This window comes from Xiphophorus couchianus, chromosome 11 (assembly GCF_001444195.1).
Source record: "Xiphophorus couchianus chromosome 11, X_couchianus-1.0, whole genome shotgun sequence".
Taxonomy (NCBI): Eukaryota; Metazoa; Chordata; class Actinopteri; order Cyprinodontiformes; family Poeciliidae; genus Xiphophorus; species Xiphophorus couchianus.
The window spans coordinates 8,646,643-8,664,966 of NC_040238.1; the positions used below are offsets into that span (position 1 = coordinate 8,646,643).

The 18,324-nt window shown below is 36.1% G+C and overlaps 1 protein-coding gene across 1 annotated transcript in view; it reads left to right on the forward strand.

Moving 5' to 3' along the window:
• Nucleotides 1-18,324, forward strand: part of LOC114152597 (AT-rich interactive domain-containing protein 5B) — a 54,076-nt gene that overhangs the window by 13,412 nt on the left and 22,340 nt on the right. Inside the window, exons 2-3 of the mRNA XM_028030533.1 lie at nucleotides 12,288-12,440; nucleotides 14,610-14,717. Of these exons, the coding sequence (XP_027886334.1) occupies nucleotides 12,288-12,440; nucleotides 14,610-14,717 (261 nt within the window). The remainder of the gene's footprint in view (nucleotides 1-12,287; nucleotides 12,441-14,609; nucleotides 14,718-18,324) is intronic.

Sequence of the window (18,324 nt, forward strand, 5' to 3'; positions counted from 1 at the left end):
ATGTGTGCAAGAGTAATGTTTAGTTTGAATATAGAAAAGCGACACTGAGATCTTTTACCGTAGTCATTTAGTTCTTTGTGCTCTTGATTTTTCCCACAGGTTCTTGAATGCATCACAGTGATGTCATTTATTAGAAGTTCATTTATTTTAACAAAAAATAAGTAAATCAATGTAGGTTGATTTACACAGTGTCTCTGCTCTGCTGTGACATTTTATTCTTATCTTTGTAAAACTGATCCAGGGCCTGCCACAGCTGGTTCACAGCGCTCCGAGGGCTGGTGTGGGCTGGGGGGAGGGCAGCCTGTGGTGGGTACAATAGGGGGAGGGTGTGCTGGAGGAGGAGAAAGGGGAGTGAAAATTTGAGAATATTCAGCCTTTAAACAGCAGGGAGGAGGTGAAAGCTCACGTCACGGCAACTACTAGCAGAACAGGAACGACTGGTTGCTGGTGAGAAGCTGCAGTTTGGAAATACACACCCCTGCCGACTATTTCTGGGCTGGAAAGCAGAGAAAATAAATTATATGCATTTTGTTTGGTAAATCTTCTCCAATGTAGACCACACCCTCAACTCATACACTGGGTCTTTTATTTCATGTGGATAATAAGCTGGGGGAAAGAGACCTCTGCCTGATTTATAGCTGTACATTTAACATGGAAGAAAAACTCAGTTAAAACTGTGCGGCCCCTGAGAGGAAGCCTAAATTCAGAGTTGCAGGCATTGGCTGATCAATGGAAAAGACATCAATTATCATAAAATATAAATATTTGTTCTTTTTAATCACAGTTCATATAAGCGTACACGATTTTAGATCTTTCCAACAGGTCCTTGAACTTCTACAATATTTCTATTTTTAATCTATTTTAATTGGACATTTAAGTCAATTTTCCCTGTATTTTTGCATTGAGCTTCTCAAATGTAAGAATTGACACTTTTTTCTATTTAAAGTAACTTAACCTGTGAATGAAATATTAAGTTTTGCGATCAGTTTAGTTGATTTGTTGTTTTTTTCTACATTAAGCTGAAAACAAGAAGCATCTAGAAACAAACAGATCCTGAATTTAGGCTTAACATTCTAATATTTTACACAAAGAGGTTTCAGTCAGGCTTTTATTGGTGATTTCAAGTTTTCTTTGGGATCTTATCTTTTCTACAATTCTGATTTTTACTACTACAATTAGGCCTGATAAATTGTTGCTGACTGATAAATTGTCCCAGTAGTTATTGCAATAAAAGATAATATTGTTTTCAAATAATATAATGGTATTACAATAATAATGTAAGAATACCTTCTCAAAGATAAATAAACTTTAAATTCTAATGAAGATTTAATAATGGAACTGGAACACATTTTAAATATCCAAAATAAATAAACAAAGCAACAAAACCAAGAAATAAAATGAATTATAAAGGCTCTGTAAACAAAATTGTCCTTTAGAAAAAAGGGCTTGTTGAGATCAATGCACCAGCCTGAAAACTTCTGTCATCTAGTTTTTAGAAGAAAGAGAGAGAAAAAAGAGAAAAACAATAAACTATGCAAATGGAAATTAAATTTGTTTTAATATACAATTAATTCACACAGGTCTAACTTTACCACATGCAAATTTATTTTCACTAAGCTTTTTAAGTAAATGCAGCAAACATTAATCATGAAAATGCACCTCAGATTTCACAATGGAGGAAGTAGTTTTTAATAAAACAGAAATTGAAAGTATTTGAGGATTGTCTCCATTGAAGCCTCCAGGCATGTCGCATACCTTGATCTTACTGTTTGCTAAGCATCTAATGCAGTGTAATTCTGTGGAACATAACTTGCCTATTCAAATGTAAATAAATTTGTAAGTTTTGTATATTTTTATAATTTTTTTTCCCGTAAAACATATTCAAAAGAAAATACCTTGGCATATTGCTAAATGACATACATTTAATACATATTAATGTATATTAGGTGTTTGAACTTTTATTATAGGTCATTGTGTGTGTTTTAGAGGGTGTCTCAAGTATTTAGTTATTTCCCTGATCCCTGTGAATACCAAAGGTCCATGGTATAATGATTAATTTGAATATGTATTTGAAATAGTCAGAACTTCATTAAGCCAAAGTAGATAAACTCAAGTTATTGTTCTTTGGGATCAGTCCAAGATTCCAAAAAGATTAAATGTACTTTCATTTTGATATAAAGAAAACTACTAAATTCTGCTGTTTCTGAAAATCCAATCTTAAAAAGCTCTCTTCAAAATTACATATTTATTTCTATATAGAATAATTTATTTATGCTTCTTTTTGTATTGATCTATACTGGAAACGGCATATAATCAGTAATAATTTTAATGGGTCACAGCGGAACCAAATACACTTTGGGAAATTAAATAGTTTATTGTACAATGAATGAGAGCTAAATGGGATATTTCTGCTTTTTGTTAGACGGAACCACTCATTTAAAAACCTCATAGCTCCTGTAGAAGGTCAGTGCTTATATTTATGCAGCATGACGATAGTTTAATAATAACCTTAAATCAAAAATGATCATGCAATCAGTTATATTTATCTTTTTCAAATATCAGTTTAATATTTTAGGTCAGTTCCAGCTGTTGGTACATTCTTTATGTTTACTGTGAAGCTTCTGTGACTCACATTTTTTTTGCTATTTTTTTTTAGCTGCAAACAGGAGATCAGAGCAGCTGAGGCGGCATGATGGATTTCAGTTTAAGCCACAGCAGCGTTTCTGCGGCTGCTGCAGTGTGGAGCTGTAAAAACTGAGCCCATCCTGTCAGCCGTGTTCCGTATAAAACAGCATGTGTGCTGCTTTCTCTGTGCATCAGCTTGATTATCTTTAAAAGATGAGTCTTCAGCAGGAAACAAAGGGTCGAAACTACCAAATAATAAAATATGGTGTTTTGTTGCCCCCTGGTTTCTGTTTTTGACAAACAATAGAAAAGTGTAAAGAAATGTAACATCATGCTGCATGACAACATGAGGTCTGTATTGCCTGTGCTTGCTTCCATGGTTACCTGGTTATCTGTTTTTATTTAAATAAAACATGATCAGACAGGAGACTCCGATGGAAGTAAATGATTTAAATTATCAACTGTCAGGACAAATTGTTCGCAAATTCTTACATGGGTTTGGATTACAGCTGATTCGTAAAGTCTGAGCAGAGATTTGTGTTTTTTTTCCCCCTACTGAATAACAACATGCTGATAAGACCAAAATTATTCATACCCCTGTGGGATTTGGATTTAAAGTAATCTGTAAATGACACCAACATGTTTCTTCTGGCTTCAGATGTAGAATTGCTTAAACAATTCATGATTTTGACTAAATGAGTTCCTCAGTATATATATTGTGATCACGAAAGATTGTGACCTACAGTCAAATATTAATAAAATTTTGTGCTGGAGCAATTTCTAATTGGCCTTTTATTGAGCCAAACGTTAGTGTAGAAAAACAAATTTTCATAATTGAAATGGACAGACAACATTGTTGCGTGAAACAAAAAAGCATTCTGCTTGAATCCACTTTTCTCCAGCAGCCTGCTGCCAAGCCTGTAATCAGCTGTGTTGCTGACTTTTGCCATGATATTTTGCCTCTTAGTACGTATGATTAGACTAATCAGAAGTTGTCGCCTAACACTTGCCATAAAAATTAAGCTCTGGTGAATCTGAGTTGTTAATGTCAGAGTAATAACAAAAAGCAGCTGGCTGATGTATGACGTACCTATGTGTTTATTGGAATGTTGATGTGATTCACGTGCTATATAACAAGTGTTGATTTTACATTTTTTTATACAAGGTTATTTAAAAATAAAAAAAGCAGGTTATAACTGTAAAGGACCCTTTAAAAGTCTTTCTGATTCTGGCACACTGTGGGAAAGAGCAGTCTGTGTTACACAGTATTTTTCCTGTGTAAAATCATATTTAGAAAATTCATAAACTTATGCATGATTTCTCTAATATTTTGAGACTACTACAGAGTTGACCATTCATGTAAAGTTGTCTAATTTACGCCATCAGTAGATCTCTCTCCGTTATCCTGTACCAACTAGCATGCAACTGACGATTATTTTAGTAAACAATTATTCTGTTGATTATTCTGACAATCAATTAATCGGATTAAAAAATATTGGCACATTCTGCTTATTTTTCCTTTAATCACTTTTTTTGTTCAATATTAAAAATGCATTACAAACGTATGTAAATTAATTTTTAAAGAAGAAAATTTAACATTTTATTGCCTAAAATGAAACAATATAGGATTCCTTTATGCCTAAAAAGCCTTTTATGCCTAATACATTGTAGCAAAGGATGCATCTGCAGCTAAAAAATACATTTGATATCAATCACTCCTCATTAGAACCAAACAATTTGGTATTCTCTTCAAAAAATACTTGATTTTGAACCATTTTTTCTGACACAATGAAAACATTCTTTTGCATAATTCCATTTTAAAATTTGAGTTTAAAATGATTATTCCAGAAAATATTTGTAGAAAGAATGTAATGATCTCCAAATAAATAAAATGGATGTAATGAGTACAGATGGAAGAAATCTCCAACTATTTTCGTAATTGGACACATATTGTATGGAAAAACACCAAATTACATGTTGTGTGTTTAAATAAAACAAATGTAAACTTTTTTTTAAGCCAACAATGAAAAAGCTGAAAAAGGTTTTTCAATAGAAAAAAGTGTATAACTCATATGACATCCATTTAATCTTGTATATGGAGATGAATTTAAATAAAAACTGATAATTCTGCTTATAAAAACCTTAAGAAATCAAAGTAGCAGACAGTATTCCAAAAGATAATCCTCAAAAATAATTTTACAAAATATTTTCTTTCGACTAAGCAACCTAATTGTTGGTTCACTGTGCATAATTTCCAACGTGGTAGCGGCTTTATCTCATGTTCTTTGCATGTTGTGAATAGTTCCAAAAAATGTGCAAGAAGTCACACAAAAGCACAGTTTCCTAAGTGAAGCTGTTTAGACTTAGACTTAGACTGACTTTATTGTCATTTTGCATGCACAGGGTGAATACAGAACGAAATTTCGTTGCATACGGCTCAGGACAATGTTTTGAGCTTTCAATGTTATGAGGTTACTCCAGAATAAAATAAAATACAATATAAAATATGAATATAAATATAAATATAAAATATAAAGTGCAGGAATGACAGTAAAATAGAAGTTATTTAGCTATGTGCATGTGCAAGGTATGAAGTGGAGACCAGTTTTTGAGTGCAGTCCAGTTAAGAGTTCAGCAGTCTGATGGCAAGTGGGAAAAAACTGTTTCGGAACCTGGTGGACCTGCGCCGGATGCTGCAGAACCTCTTTCCAGAGGGCAGCAGGGAGAACAGTCCATGGTGGGGGTGTGAGGGGTCACTGACGATGTTTCGGCCTCGGGACACGCAGCGCTGGGATGAAATGTCCTGAATGGAGGGAAGGCGAGCCCCGATGATCCTCTCTGCTGTCCGCACCACTCTCCTCACGTTCTTCCAGTCGGAGGCGCTGCAGCCTCCACACCACACAGAGAGGCAGCTGGTCAGAATGCTTTCTATGGTGCTTCTGTAGAACGTCTTGAGGATGGGCGGGGGCAGGTGTGCTCTTCTCATCCTCCGCAGGAAATACAAACGTTTCTGTGCCCTCTTGACCAGAGACGTGGTGTTCACAGTCCAGGTCAGGTCGTTAGTGATGTGCACCCCCAGGAATTTGGTGCTGCTGACCACCTCCACAGCCGAGCTGTTGAAGAGCAGTGGAGCGTGGCTGGGCCGGTTCTTCCTGAAGTCGACGATCATCTCCTTCGTCTTGTCAACGTTCAGGATCAGGCTGTTGTCTCTGCACCAGTCCACCAGCTGCTCCACCTCCTCTCTGTAGTCCAGGTCGTTGTCGTCTCTGATGAGGCCCACCACCGTCGTGTCATCCGCGAACTTCACGATGTGGTTGGTGGCGAACCTGGGGGCGCAGTCGTGTGTCATCAGAGTGAACAGCAGAGGGCTCAGGACGCAGCCCTGAGGGGAGCCTGTGCTGAGGGTGATGACATCGGAGGTGTGTTGTCCGATCCGGACTGACTGAGGTCTGTCAGTGAGGAAGTCTAGCAGCCAGTTGCGCAGGGGGGTGCTGAAGCCCAGGTGTCCCAGTTTTCCTGCCAGATACTGTGGGATGATTGTGTTGAACGCTGAGCTGAAGTCCAGGAACAACATCCGCACATGAGTGTTCTTCTCCTCCAGGTGAGCCAGGCTCAGGTGTAGGGCGGAGGAGATGGCGTCCTCAGTGGAGCAGTGTCGGCGGTAGGCAAACTGGAACGGGTCGAATGTGAAGGGGAGTCTGGAGACGATGTGTTCTTTTACCAGCCTTTCAAAGCACTTCATCATGATGGGAGTCAGTGCCACAGGCCGGTAATCGTTGAAAGAGGTGACTTGAGGTTTCTTTGGCACCGGAATGATGGAGGCAGTTTTGAGACAGGCTGGCACTGTGGCTTGGTCCAGTGAGGTGTTAAAAATGTCTGTTAGGACACCAGCCAGCTGACCTGCGTATTGCCTGAACACCTGCCCAGGTATGTTGTCAGGGCCTGGGGCCTTCCGTGGGTTGACTCTTTTCAGAGTCTTCAACACATCGGCTGTGTCCAGGCAGAGTGCCTCCTCTTCCTGGTGGGGAACAGTTTTCTTTGCCGGAGTACTGTTCAGTGCCTCGAACCTCCCAAAGAAGTTATTGAGTCCGTTGAGAAAGTCAGCATCAACTTCGCCCACTAGGGGGGAGGATGGATTGTAATCTGTGATCGCCCGTATGCCTTGCCATATACTCCTGGTGTTGCTGGTGTCGTGGAAGAACTCCTGTATTTTCTGACTGTGGGTTCGCTTTGCTAACCTGATAGCACGGTTCAAGTTGGCTCTCGCTGTCCTCAGTGCCTCCTTGTCGCCAGACTTGAAGGCTGAGTTCCGTGCTTTTAGCATTTCCCGTACCTCCTTAGTCATCCAGGGTTGTTGGTTGGCCCGGGTAATAATGTTCTTAGTGATGCTGACGTCCTCTGTGCACTTGTTGATGTAGGCTGACACAGTCATGGCGTACTCATCGATGTTGATCTGGTCATTGTAAGTGGCTGCTGCCTTGAACATCTCCCAGTCAGAGCACTTAAAACAGTCCTGGAGTGCCTCCATGGCCCCCTCAGTCCACACCCTCACCTGCTTCACTGTAGGTTTTGTTCTGATCAGCAGGGGCTTGTATGCAGGAATTAGCATGACAGCTAGGTGGTCTGAAGAGCCATGGTGGGGGCGGGGGGCTGCTCTGAATGCTTCTTTGATGTTGGTGTAGGCCAAGTCTAGAGTATTCACTCCTCTGGTTGGAAAATCCACATACTGGTTGAAGTGAGGGAGAACAGTCTTCATGTTGGCCTTGTTAAAATCCCCAGCAATGATGAAAACGCCCTCTATGTGTGAGGATTGCAACTCACTGATAGTTATTATTGCATGTTCTTCTAATTTTAAAGAAACAAATGAAATATTTGGATTTCCATTTTGTCATTTAAAAAAAAAAAGTGTGACAGATGAAAGGGGAATTTACATAGCCCTCAAATATGTTTAGAAGCAAGTTTATTTGCAAATGTATCAAGATTTACCCAAGATGTTGGATGTTATCAGTGATGTAGAATTAGTGAAAGGGTCTTTTCACTATCAGAATCACATTTATTTTATAAACGTCACTTTTTTATGCATGCAACATACACACAAGAGGTTTACAACTTTTACAAATTTCCTCCTGTTTTTGTTGCACTTTTTTTTGCAGGACTTGAGTAAATACAGAAAGCAGTTGTGAAATGATGGTTTTAGTGAAGGTAAATGAAACCTGCTGACCCGCAGAATCAAAGTCATTTAAATGGAATTTGAACCAAAAATCTGATATTCTTCTGATCTTTTTTTTTTTACGGCCAAGCAGTGTTATTGTGTTAATTCATGTTTCGATCAGCTTTATTCCCAAAGTCAGTTGATTTACAGTATGTCTTGCATTACACCTGCAAATGTTTTTGGCTTTGATTTTAAAATGCTAAAACTCTGTTTTGGGAGATCTTCATTTTTTTCAGCGGCAAAAGAGCTTGTTAAACTTGCATATTTTGAGCTGTAATAATTAGTTCTAGTAGAGTAAAGAGGGAAATGAAGCATTATGTCAGTTTTAGTAGTTGCCACAGGGTCCCTTTGTGTTTGTTTTGGAGAAGTGGGTAGAGAGTTTGGCAGTTGAATCAGACTCGTCCTCAACCTCGTTAGACGTAACAATCAAACATAGCTTGTATTTTCCTCTTGCGTAGAACTGAACATGCAATTTCTTTCTGATAAATTCATCTATTAATAAAAGGTATTTTTACTATTTTTGTGTTAGAGGGATATTCATTTATTTATTTCTTGCATCCTAAACATAGAAGAATAAAGAATGTTTTTGCTTTGTTGCTTAGTAGCAAATAAAACTTTCTGTTAAACTGGTAACATACAGTCCATCCGTCCATCCATTTTCTAACACCCTTGTCCCTAGTGGGGTTGGGAGGGGGGCTGGTGCCTATCTCCAGCTAATGTTCCAGGGGAGTGGTGGGGTACTAACATACAGTCATATTCAATAAATTAGAATATATATCCAGATGACTCTCGTTTGTCAGCTCAAAAGTACCTTTTAAAAATGGCAGCCTTTAAGAAGTATTTTAAGCCTACTTTTCTCTTTTCTTTTAGCTCACATTTCTGTTTTTAAAAATAGTTTTTTGATTGGTCTAATTTAATATTCTAAAATTAACAGAAATTAAGGCGTTCAAACCTCCATCCGTGGGTAATCAATCTGTATAATGTGACGCACTTAGTGGTAAACGTCTAATAATAAAATGGATTTACCCATTCAATAAGAAAATTATTTAAAAAGCTAATTTTTAAACCTTCCATCCATTTGTCATGTATTTTATCCAGCAATTCATTGCTGTTTAATATGAAAAGGCCCTGATTCTGCTAATAACCTAAAATGCTTGGCTCTAATTTGCACAATGTTTATCAGATTTCAACAAAAATGTCACTCAGTGTGACACAGGCTTGGACTTACAATCTGGCAGCTTACGCTGCGACCTTTCAGGGTTTTTTTTTTACTTTCTTGTAGAAGCACTTTGAATTGTCTTTGGCTGAAAGGTGCTATATAAATAAAGTTGCCTTGGCTTTTTCTCTGACAACATCCGCAGCCTACAATTTAAGTTTGAAAGCCATGAACATGAAAATATGTCGTGTTTACATTAGCTAAGCTTGTGGTTGAAATGTAATTATTATCAAATTGTACTTTATGCCTTGATATTGGATTGAATGTGAATGATTGTCATGACTGAAATATATTTGGAAGTGACTGGAAGTGTTTCTCTTCATACAAAGTGTCATAAAAATAAAACTTATTGAAATATTCAGAAAGTTAAAACTTAGCACTAGTGTTTGATTGAACCAACACTATGAAGGCTTGTAAATTCTTTAGTCACATGGTTGCAGTGTCATTAAGAAGAGGTTCAGACTTAGTCCCTGAATTTACATGTTGGATCGCCCTCAATACACACTCTGAATGATTAACTTAATTTCATAAGTTTATGACATGTTTCTGGAAAACTGTGGCCTTTGAGTTGTTATTCCAGATGAAAAAAAAAACCCATCTGAATATTATATTTAACATTTTATTGGTTTGATTTTCCTTTTAGGGCTTAAATGTTTTTCCAAGTTGTGCCATGTTTTTCTTTTCTTTAAATCCCCACATTAAGAAATTCTGTGGAAAAGCCCACGCGGGTGATTCAGATGGAACAGGTTTCTGCATGTCACGGCGTTCAGGCAGTTTGAATAAAGGTTGAAACACACAGATTCAGAGTGAGTGTGAAAGGATGTGGAGCTGCCTTGTCAGCCTAAACAGTGGAAGGGGTTAATTTTTAACATTTCCTCCCTGAGTTGTTTAATATATTACAATTTCCTGTTCAGAAAGCTGTTTATAAAATGTGAAACTGCTGCCTTGCTGCATGTAATTGGCAAAATTTCTGTTTGAACATACCCTACAAAATATTTTAGGGGGTCACAGCAAGAGGTTAATGTCATTGTTCCTCAGCAGTTTGAAATACTGATAACTTTGTAGGCCTGTTGGCTTTTTTTGTTTTTAAATGGTTGCCATTCTGCCCTGTGAAGTGAGAAATAGTTTTTTAATTACACATTTATATGTTCTAAATTCTGCTTAAGTACCAATTTCAGGTTTTAGGCTATGGTTCTGTACGTCAGGAAAAGTAACCAAATTTCAAATGTTTAGGTTCTTTTCACTTATTTAATCAGAAAGTGATCCAATTAATTACAGACATGGATAAACAAACCATTGAGAGACGATTAGAGAGGAGGCCTTCAAGTAGCGAGATGTATCTGTACGAACTTCTCTTGAACATGAAAAAAAAAAAAATATATATATATATATATATATATATATACATATATACATATATATATATAGTTCATATATATATACAGTATATATAGTTTAATTGTCCAACCCCTGTATATATATATATATATATATATATATATATATATATATATATACTGTATATTGTTCATATAAATGGAACAAAACTGTGCCTCATATCACATGTTGAACAAAATGTTGAAATTCCAGGCATCACTCTTGTTATAAAGATAGTTGGAAATAAAAAATATGTTTGTTTTGGTTAATTTAGTCTGAACTCTAGGTAAAATAAAAGGCCAGAAAAAAAAAAAACCCAAGCAGAATAACTTCTTACAAAGTACAAATGCAAAACGGTGTGTTTACCACTCAATTGTTACACAGTTTAAACACCAGCTGGTGCTTGTTAGCCTCCTGTTGGAGTGTTTAACTATGATTATAGGCGTTGCTATGCATATAAAATGGGATGGTTTTATTTTACCTCTCTACCTGCTTTCCAATGCTTTAGTAGATTACAGGAAACATTAAATGTTTTTTTTAGCTGCTGACTAAAAGTATGCAAGCAGATCTTAAAGCTATGGCATTTTATTTCTGGTAACTTTTCCTGCATTACTTTGGTGTGGAGTTCTTTAGATGTCATGGCCCATATCACATTAGCACTCTTTCCTGTGTGAACTGGACTGTGATGTGTATTATTGTTTCAGTTTGTAGCAAAAAAATCAAAAATGATTAATACTGCATCTGAAATAATAGAACAAATATGGATGTTCTTTGAATCATTTGTGTTATTTCATAATGCAGAATGTTATTATCAAAAGGTTCCAATTTTCATGGAGTAACAAAACTGGAACGAGCTATTAGCTGATGAGTTAGCAAAGTTATCTATTAACTTTGCTAAGTAATCGATGAGCAGCTCCAGTCAGCTGCTCATCGATTCATTGATTTTATTTTATTTTATTAGTTAATTTATTTAATTGATTTTATTTAAATAGGACAGTCCATATTAATGAATGTACATTGTTGTTGTCAATATGTAAGATTTAGCAAAATTCTAATTTCCATCCAAAGTCCCTTAACATTCAAGATACAAACATTCATACAATTTCATAGTGAACTCATAAAAATAAGAATTCACTATACTTGCTGCTAATTGTTTGCCCCATTACAGTTTCATTTCCTTCACATAGCTCTGTTTTTGGATACCAGAAATATTTCTAACCAGCCAAGACTTCCTTGCAACCAAACAAATACCAGCAGTGTACAGCAATAGGTGGGGTAGAGGCACAGCTCTGCTGCCTTCTGTAGTTTCCGTGACGTTTCTTTAAAATAAGTTTAAAATGCAAGAACTGTACAATAGAAAATTCCATTGATTTGAAACTGTAAGTATGTAAACATTCTAACTTTACTATGTAGGACATTTTTTAGTTTTAGATATATTTGAGTCATTTAGAGATTCTCTTTTGATCTAGGATGTTTTTGCCGCATTTCAGTTTCTAAGGATACAGTTGACACATGAATTTTGTCTTGCTCTGCTCATGTTTAGTCTATGGAGTTTGTGTTTTTTTTTACATTTTCTAATGTCACTGAGGTTTCAAGTTTGCCAAACAAATGTTTGAAATCCAAACAAAAATCAACAGTCATACCCTCCGGATCGTTTTAGTTATTTTGTGATAAAACGAGGAGTTATGGTTGTCACACATGTTAAACGGGAAAAGAACCAAAACTTTTCTGGAAACCTGCAGATTGTTTTAAACCATAAGAGCCCCTGCATTCTGGTTTGCTCTAGAGCTGTTCACATTGGTAAGTGATGAAGAGTGGAGCTCCATGTTAACTCTTTGTCGTCTTCCTCCTCCTCAGTGGGTGGGTGCTCCCTCCTGCCAGAGAGGCAGCTATGCCTTCTACAAGTCGGTGAGCAGCAGAGCTCAGCCTGACGGGCCGCTCCAGGTGTGGAAGCTTGGCGAGTTCTACTTTATCCAATGTGGGCCGGAGGATCCCGTCTGCATCGCCGAGGTGAGAATCCTTTTTAATCCAGACTCTCTCCTTTATTGAAGCTGCTTCACATATTCAGACGTTTCCCTTTGGAGGGAGAGTGCATTGTTCATGACAGCTAATTGGTGTTGGAAAAAGCTCTGAAACCTTGTCTTGTCTGACTCCCATCAGACCGAAGAACAAAGATGCTACGTTGAACTCAAAACACCCCAGTTCAAACAGTTTTTTTTTAATCAGTCAACTAAAGTTACTTGAAGCAGCTTATTGTTTGTAACAATTCTAAAATACTGAGTGCAGTAAACTCACCATTACTCCCATTTACTCATACTTGTTAAAAAAAAAGAAGTGTTCCCAATCTGTGAACATTTTGTCCTGTTCTACAGGAGTCAATATGCCACTATTATAGATACATTAATAATAGAGTGAAGGTGCCAGGAATAGAAGAGTAGTAGAACACAATGGAGAAGGTTCTTGGATGCAGAGGCTTTCTGTTAGAGTGCTAAACATTTCACTTTGATAGATTTGTTTATTTTCATATAGATTACCTAAATTCAAAGTCCAAACGATTAAAAGCTGTGAAACAAGATGGCTGCCTCTGACGTCACTCTGAACTGTGGAGGCCCAAGGAGGGGGTTGGTGGGGAAAATAATTCAGATTTTCCATAAATGAATGATTTATTGATGAGATTGATTTGTTGTCCGTCATAAACTAATCTACAGCTCATATTTGTCTTTTAACTAAAACCATAATAGTTTAAATCATCATACAAATCCTAAGAAAACATTTGTTACTTTACTACTCTTTTTTTGTTGAAGTAATAAGAGACTTACTTTAACTTTAAGCAGCATTTATTCACTGTATTATGAGTATTACTGTAACTGATATTATATTTTACTGCTCAATGGATTGGGTCAATAAAACAGACCAAATATAATTAATTTCATAAGCTTCTGGATAAAGTCTGAATGATAGAGAGCTAATCAAATATTTTTGAAGAACTGGTCACCGCAGCAGACAGACGGTCTATTGAACCTCAGAAAATAATTAGAATTGGCTTTGTGTGTGTGTGTGTCAGTGTGTATTTTATTTTTTCTGGTTCATCAGCTGTCCCCTGATTAGTCTCATCAGCTTCTTCTGCATGGTTCTTGTTGTAACAAAACCATGCGGAGCATCAAAATCTTTGTTTATGTTCTCCTGTTTTGAAGTAGTTTTGATATTTTAGATCACTTCAGCCTTTAAAACCTTAAAAAAAAAAAACTAGCACCTGATTTGTTTGACAATATCAAGATGCAGCATTTTGGAGGAAAACTACAGTATTAGTACTTACTGTACTTTCTATTGAGATTATTTCTCTTTAAAAAACTGTCCTGAAGATTCTGTCCACAAAAAATACAGATTATTATACTTTATATCAATTGGCTCGATAAATCGCACAATGGAATATTTCACCATAGCTCTGTTTATCCGTTATGTGAATAAATGGGTTGTAAAATAATGTAGAAAATATTTTTGTGTTGTTTTTTTTTACATTAAATGCAATATATAAAACAGTTTTTGCTTAATTGCTCTGAATATGTTGGTTGTTTTTTTTTCAGCAAATGGCCTTTTTTCAATCTGTATACTCCAGTTAGCGATTATTCGATTACTAAATGAGTTGACGATTGTTTCAATATTTGATTAATCCAATTAATTTTTGGGGGTGTTTTCAAATATTTTTTATCTCAAAAAATGTGTCTATAGTAGCTTCCTGAGGCTCCACCAAGAGCAGCTTTTGTTCAAATTCATTTGAATAGATGGCAAAGTTCCAGTAGCCCTCCAACAGATGACGCGGGTGTTTCAGTGTGAGCTTCCAATAAAAGTCAGTGGAGAGTCCTGTCTGTCCTCCTTTAGTTCACTTATGTCATCTTTAATTCTGATCTGTTTGACGTTTAAATCGTCATCTTCCTCACTCACCTCTGTTTGCCTCTTCTGCTTGTTCACATCAATTTAGAGCTTGAGTTTTGGCCAGAAAAGCCATCTAAGTTTCCAGCTTTGTGCTCATTCAGCCAGATGTTCGAAAGCAGAATTCAATACAATGAAACTGAAAGTAAAACTTCACCAGAATCTGAAGTGATTTAAACAGATGCTGCATAACTGACGGTTTCTCAGATAGTTGAAAAACAGCTGTGGTCTGTTTTTGTTGTTGTACAGGTGACCTTGCTGTGGGAAGATCAGGCTCGGCGCCACCTGCTGGCCAGTGCCAGACTCTACTTCCTGCCTGAGGACACTCCAAAGGGCCGAACCAGGGAGCATGGAGAGGTAGCGCGTTTAAGGTTTTGTTGTTTTAGGTATTTAGAGATAATTGCTATCATTTATTTAAGGTTTTCTCCTCAATCTCTTTTTCATCAACCTAATTCTGATTTTTATTGTCCGTTAATCAACCCGTTATTATTGGTTATCAAAATCAAATCAGATTCATAGTAAGTGAATCTGAAGAGGACTTCTTGTCCTTTCCTGTGAGTTAAAAGCTGCATTTTTAAAGGATACAACGTTTACTTTATGTCTGGGTTTATATTTATTGAATCAATTAATTAAACTGAGTTTATTAAAGAGTAAAAAATAAAAATATTTAATGCTTTCCACATGTTGTCAAAGAACTCAAAAGAGATTTTAATGAAGTAAGCCTGATAGGTTAATAAAACAAAACAGGCGGTTTCTTTGAGGTTTGGCCTCAAACTCAAAAAGAAACTTATTTTAATGCCAGGATTAATTTGCATTAAAATTTTCATATTGCCGTTACTTCACACATGCAGTTTTACAGGGAAAGTTTCAGTTAATCCCTTAACATCAAACAATGACACGTAAAGTGTCATTTTTGGAAAAAAATTATATATATATCTACTGTACATTTTATGGAAAAATGCAATTTTTAGAATAATTTCTCAGAGATCTTTGGGGAAATCTTTTGTCAATAACTATGAATTCCAAATGTTTGCGATTGAAAGGCCTTCTTGCCATCACAATCATCTGTAGCTCCCAGAATAAGTCAGGACTGCTTCTGAATATCAACATTGTTTTCACTAGGCAAAGACATGTTGGTGAAAACATAAACAATAAAATAAAACCGCCAACCTTCATGATCTTTTAATTTGTCTCATATCTGACTGTATTGCAGATGTAATCAGAAAGGAAACATAACACTTTGCAGGTCAACAAAACACTTTTTTGAGAAAATGGCTTTTTATTTCTGAGAATCTCACACTTTTTTTTTGCTAAATTATAAAAATCCAGTTTAGTTAATTTCCTTTTTTATTGTTAGATTCAAAGCTACTCTTAGGAATGAACCTGAATGTTTCTGCATCTGGTATGTTTTGATTCATCAAAGAAAAATTATAAATAATCAGAATCAGCAGATCAGACCACAAAGACAACCGGCAGACTCTAAATGTTCCTTCTGTACTTCCTAAAGGAATTCATTTTAAGAACATGTATTTAGAATAGACAAATACTGCGAAAATAAATGAAATGTAAACGATGTGAAATCTAATCTTGCAGCTGTAGACTAACACTGAGAATAAATGTCTCCTTAATATAGCCTGAGCTGCACTTAAAGAACATCTAATAATATCGTCTCCACAGGATCACTGGCTCCTTTTTAGAACCAAACATCTCTGCACAGGAATTTAAACAGGTTAAAATCCAGACTACATTTCCTCCTGGAAAAAAAATCAAACTCACTCAGCATCTTTGCTCAGATGTTATTTATTTGGCTTAATCTGCAGCAAAGCTGCAACAGTCAGCCATGTTAATGAAAACTATTATCTGATGAGATGGAGTGTTTTTCATCACATGCAGTCCGATGCTCGGCTCCCATGTGAACGTCTGCTGTAGTAATGAAGCTAATGTAAATCTTATGACTTGTCTGAAACCAAATTTTCCACATTTCATTTCGCATAAAATGTCTTTGTTGGTTTTACAGGAATTGGACTGTAGTTTATTTGCATGAGTTATAAGGTCATCTGTTTCTTGACAATATTTGTCATTTTTTCTTAAGCAGCTTAAGTGGTATAAGACCCATAATCAACACTTTTAAAAACAGAATTTCAAGAACAGCACTTTATCATTAGAGATTTTCATAGTCACTGGTTGCTATGGTAATTCTCACTACATTCAGGCAGAAATGGGTGGGAATTTAAGCTGCTGTGCAAAAACTATAGATCGCATCAAAACAATGGCAAACTGCAAGTGGCAGAACTTTCCGGTGATCTCACATCGGAATGATTTTGTGTAGCAGATATGTTACATTAAACAGGAATTTTCTTAAAAACCTTGAATCAACATGTAATTTTAGTCAAGTGAAGTCCAACTCCTGTGACTCATTTAAATTGTACATGGTGTTTCTACTGTAAGGTTGAGTTATGGCCCTCCAAGGAAGATGTGATGTTCTCATTCATTTAACCAGAATACTATTTATTTTTTATCAAAAAAATATTAAGAGGCTCATAATAGCATTGGTTAATATGAGCATATTTAAATGCAATTAGTGTGTGCTGTTAAGCTGTGCTACTGCGCTTCTTAATGTCGCTGGTGTTCTGAAATAGCCAATTTTATACTCATTGGGAGGCCTCTGATTATACGCAGTGTTAGATTTATAGCCAAAAGGGGAATTTGTAACAATTTTCATCAATAGTTCTTACATTAAATATCATGAAGGATTCATATCCATATTAGTTATATTTTCTTGAACTTCTGAACTAAAAATCTGAGGTATAAAAGCAGTAATATGGAGTTTTTATTTAATTTGAAACAGCAGTTTTAAATTTAATAAAATTGTGTTTGAAAACACAACATTGGAAAGCAAGGCTGATTCTGAATTTCTTCTGATTATAAAATGAGTTTAAATTATATATCTAAAACTCAACCTGCAACCAGCCTTCCATAAATACATAAACAACAAAATACAGTGTGGGACACACTCCCGCCAATGCGCTAATAGCAGAGAGGCGTTCTTTTTAGTGCTTTAGCATTTTTGATAACTTTGAACATTTTTAGTGCACTTAACTTCTCCTAAATACATTTTTCAGGATAATTTCCTTGGGTGATTTGTAAACTTTCAGTTGAAAAAGTTTCACTTCTCTGTTGAAGTTTTCGTTATCGACTTTTCAAATAGTTAGATCTTTATATTCATGCTCTTATTTGGAAATGGATGAAGGCTGTTTACACAGACATTGTGTTTCCTCTCTTCACATTTTCCACCTGTGATGCAGTGCTGCAAATGACAATTATTCTGTACCCAGAATGCCTTGTTGATGATGTCCTGCATTCTTTCTGACCAAGGTCAATTAGGTAAAATCTCCAACAGAGTTAGCAACTATAAAACTGAAACCATGAGTGAAAGGTTTGTTCCAAAGAATCACTCCCTGAAGCTGTACAGGAAGGTGTGCAGTAACAAATTTGACCTTATTGTGGGCGATATGCTGTGGTGCAACCTTACATTGACACATGATGGGTAATAGTATGGCTGAATTTTGCTCTGTAACATTAGCTTCTGTGTTGGCGTTGCGCTTAGTATCAGTGAAAATAATATGATTGGCACTTTAGCATCGCTAATGTTTATGATTAGCACCTTAGGGTTAGCACAAATGACTTTAATTAGTGGTTCACTGACAAAGGGAAAGTGATTTACATTGGAATAGATACATCAGCAGTCACTTTTTTGTCAGAAAAATTAAGCATAAGATTAACAGAGGAAAAAAATTAAGTCTCAACACTGAACTCAAACATTGATCTGGGATGTGTTTGTTTTTAAGTTAACAAGACTAAAACAGTCTCTGATTTTAAAATTACATTTATTAATTTGTGAATTCAGTAATAATATGTAGTTACATCTGATCCTACTGTCAATACAGTCTGTCTTCATCTCTTA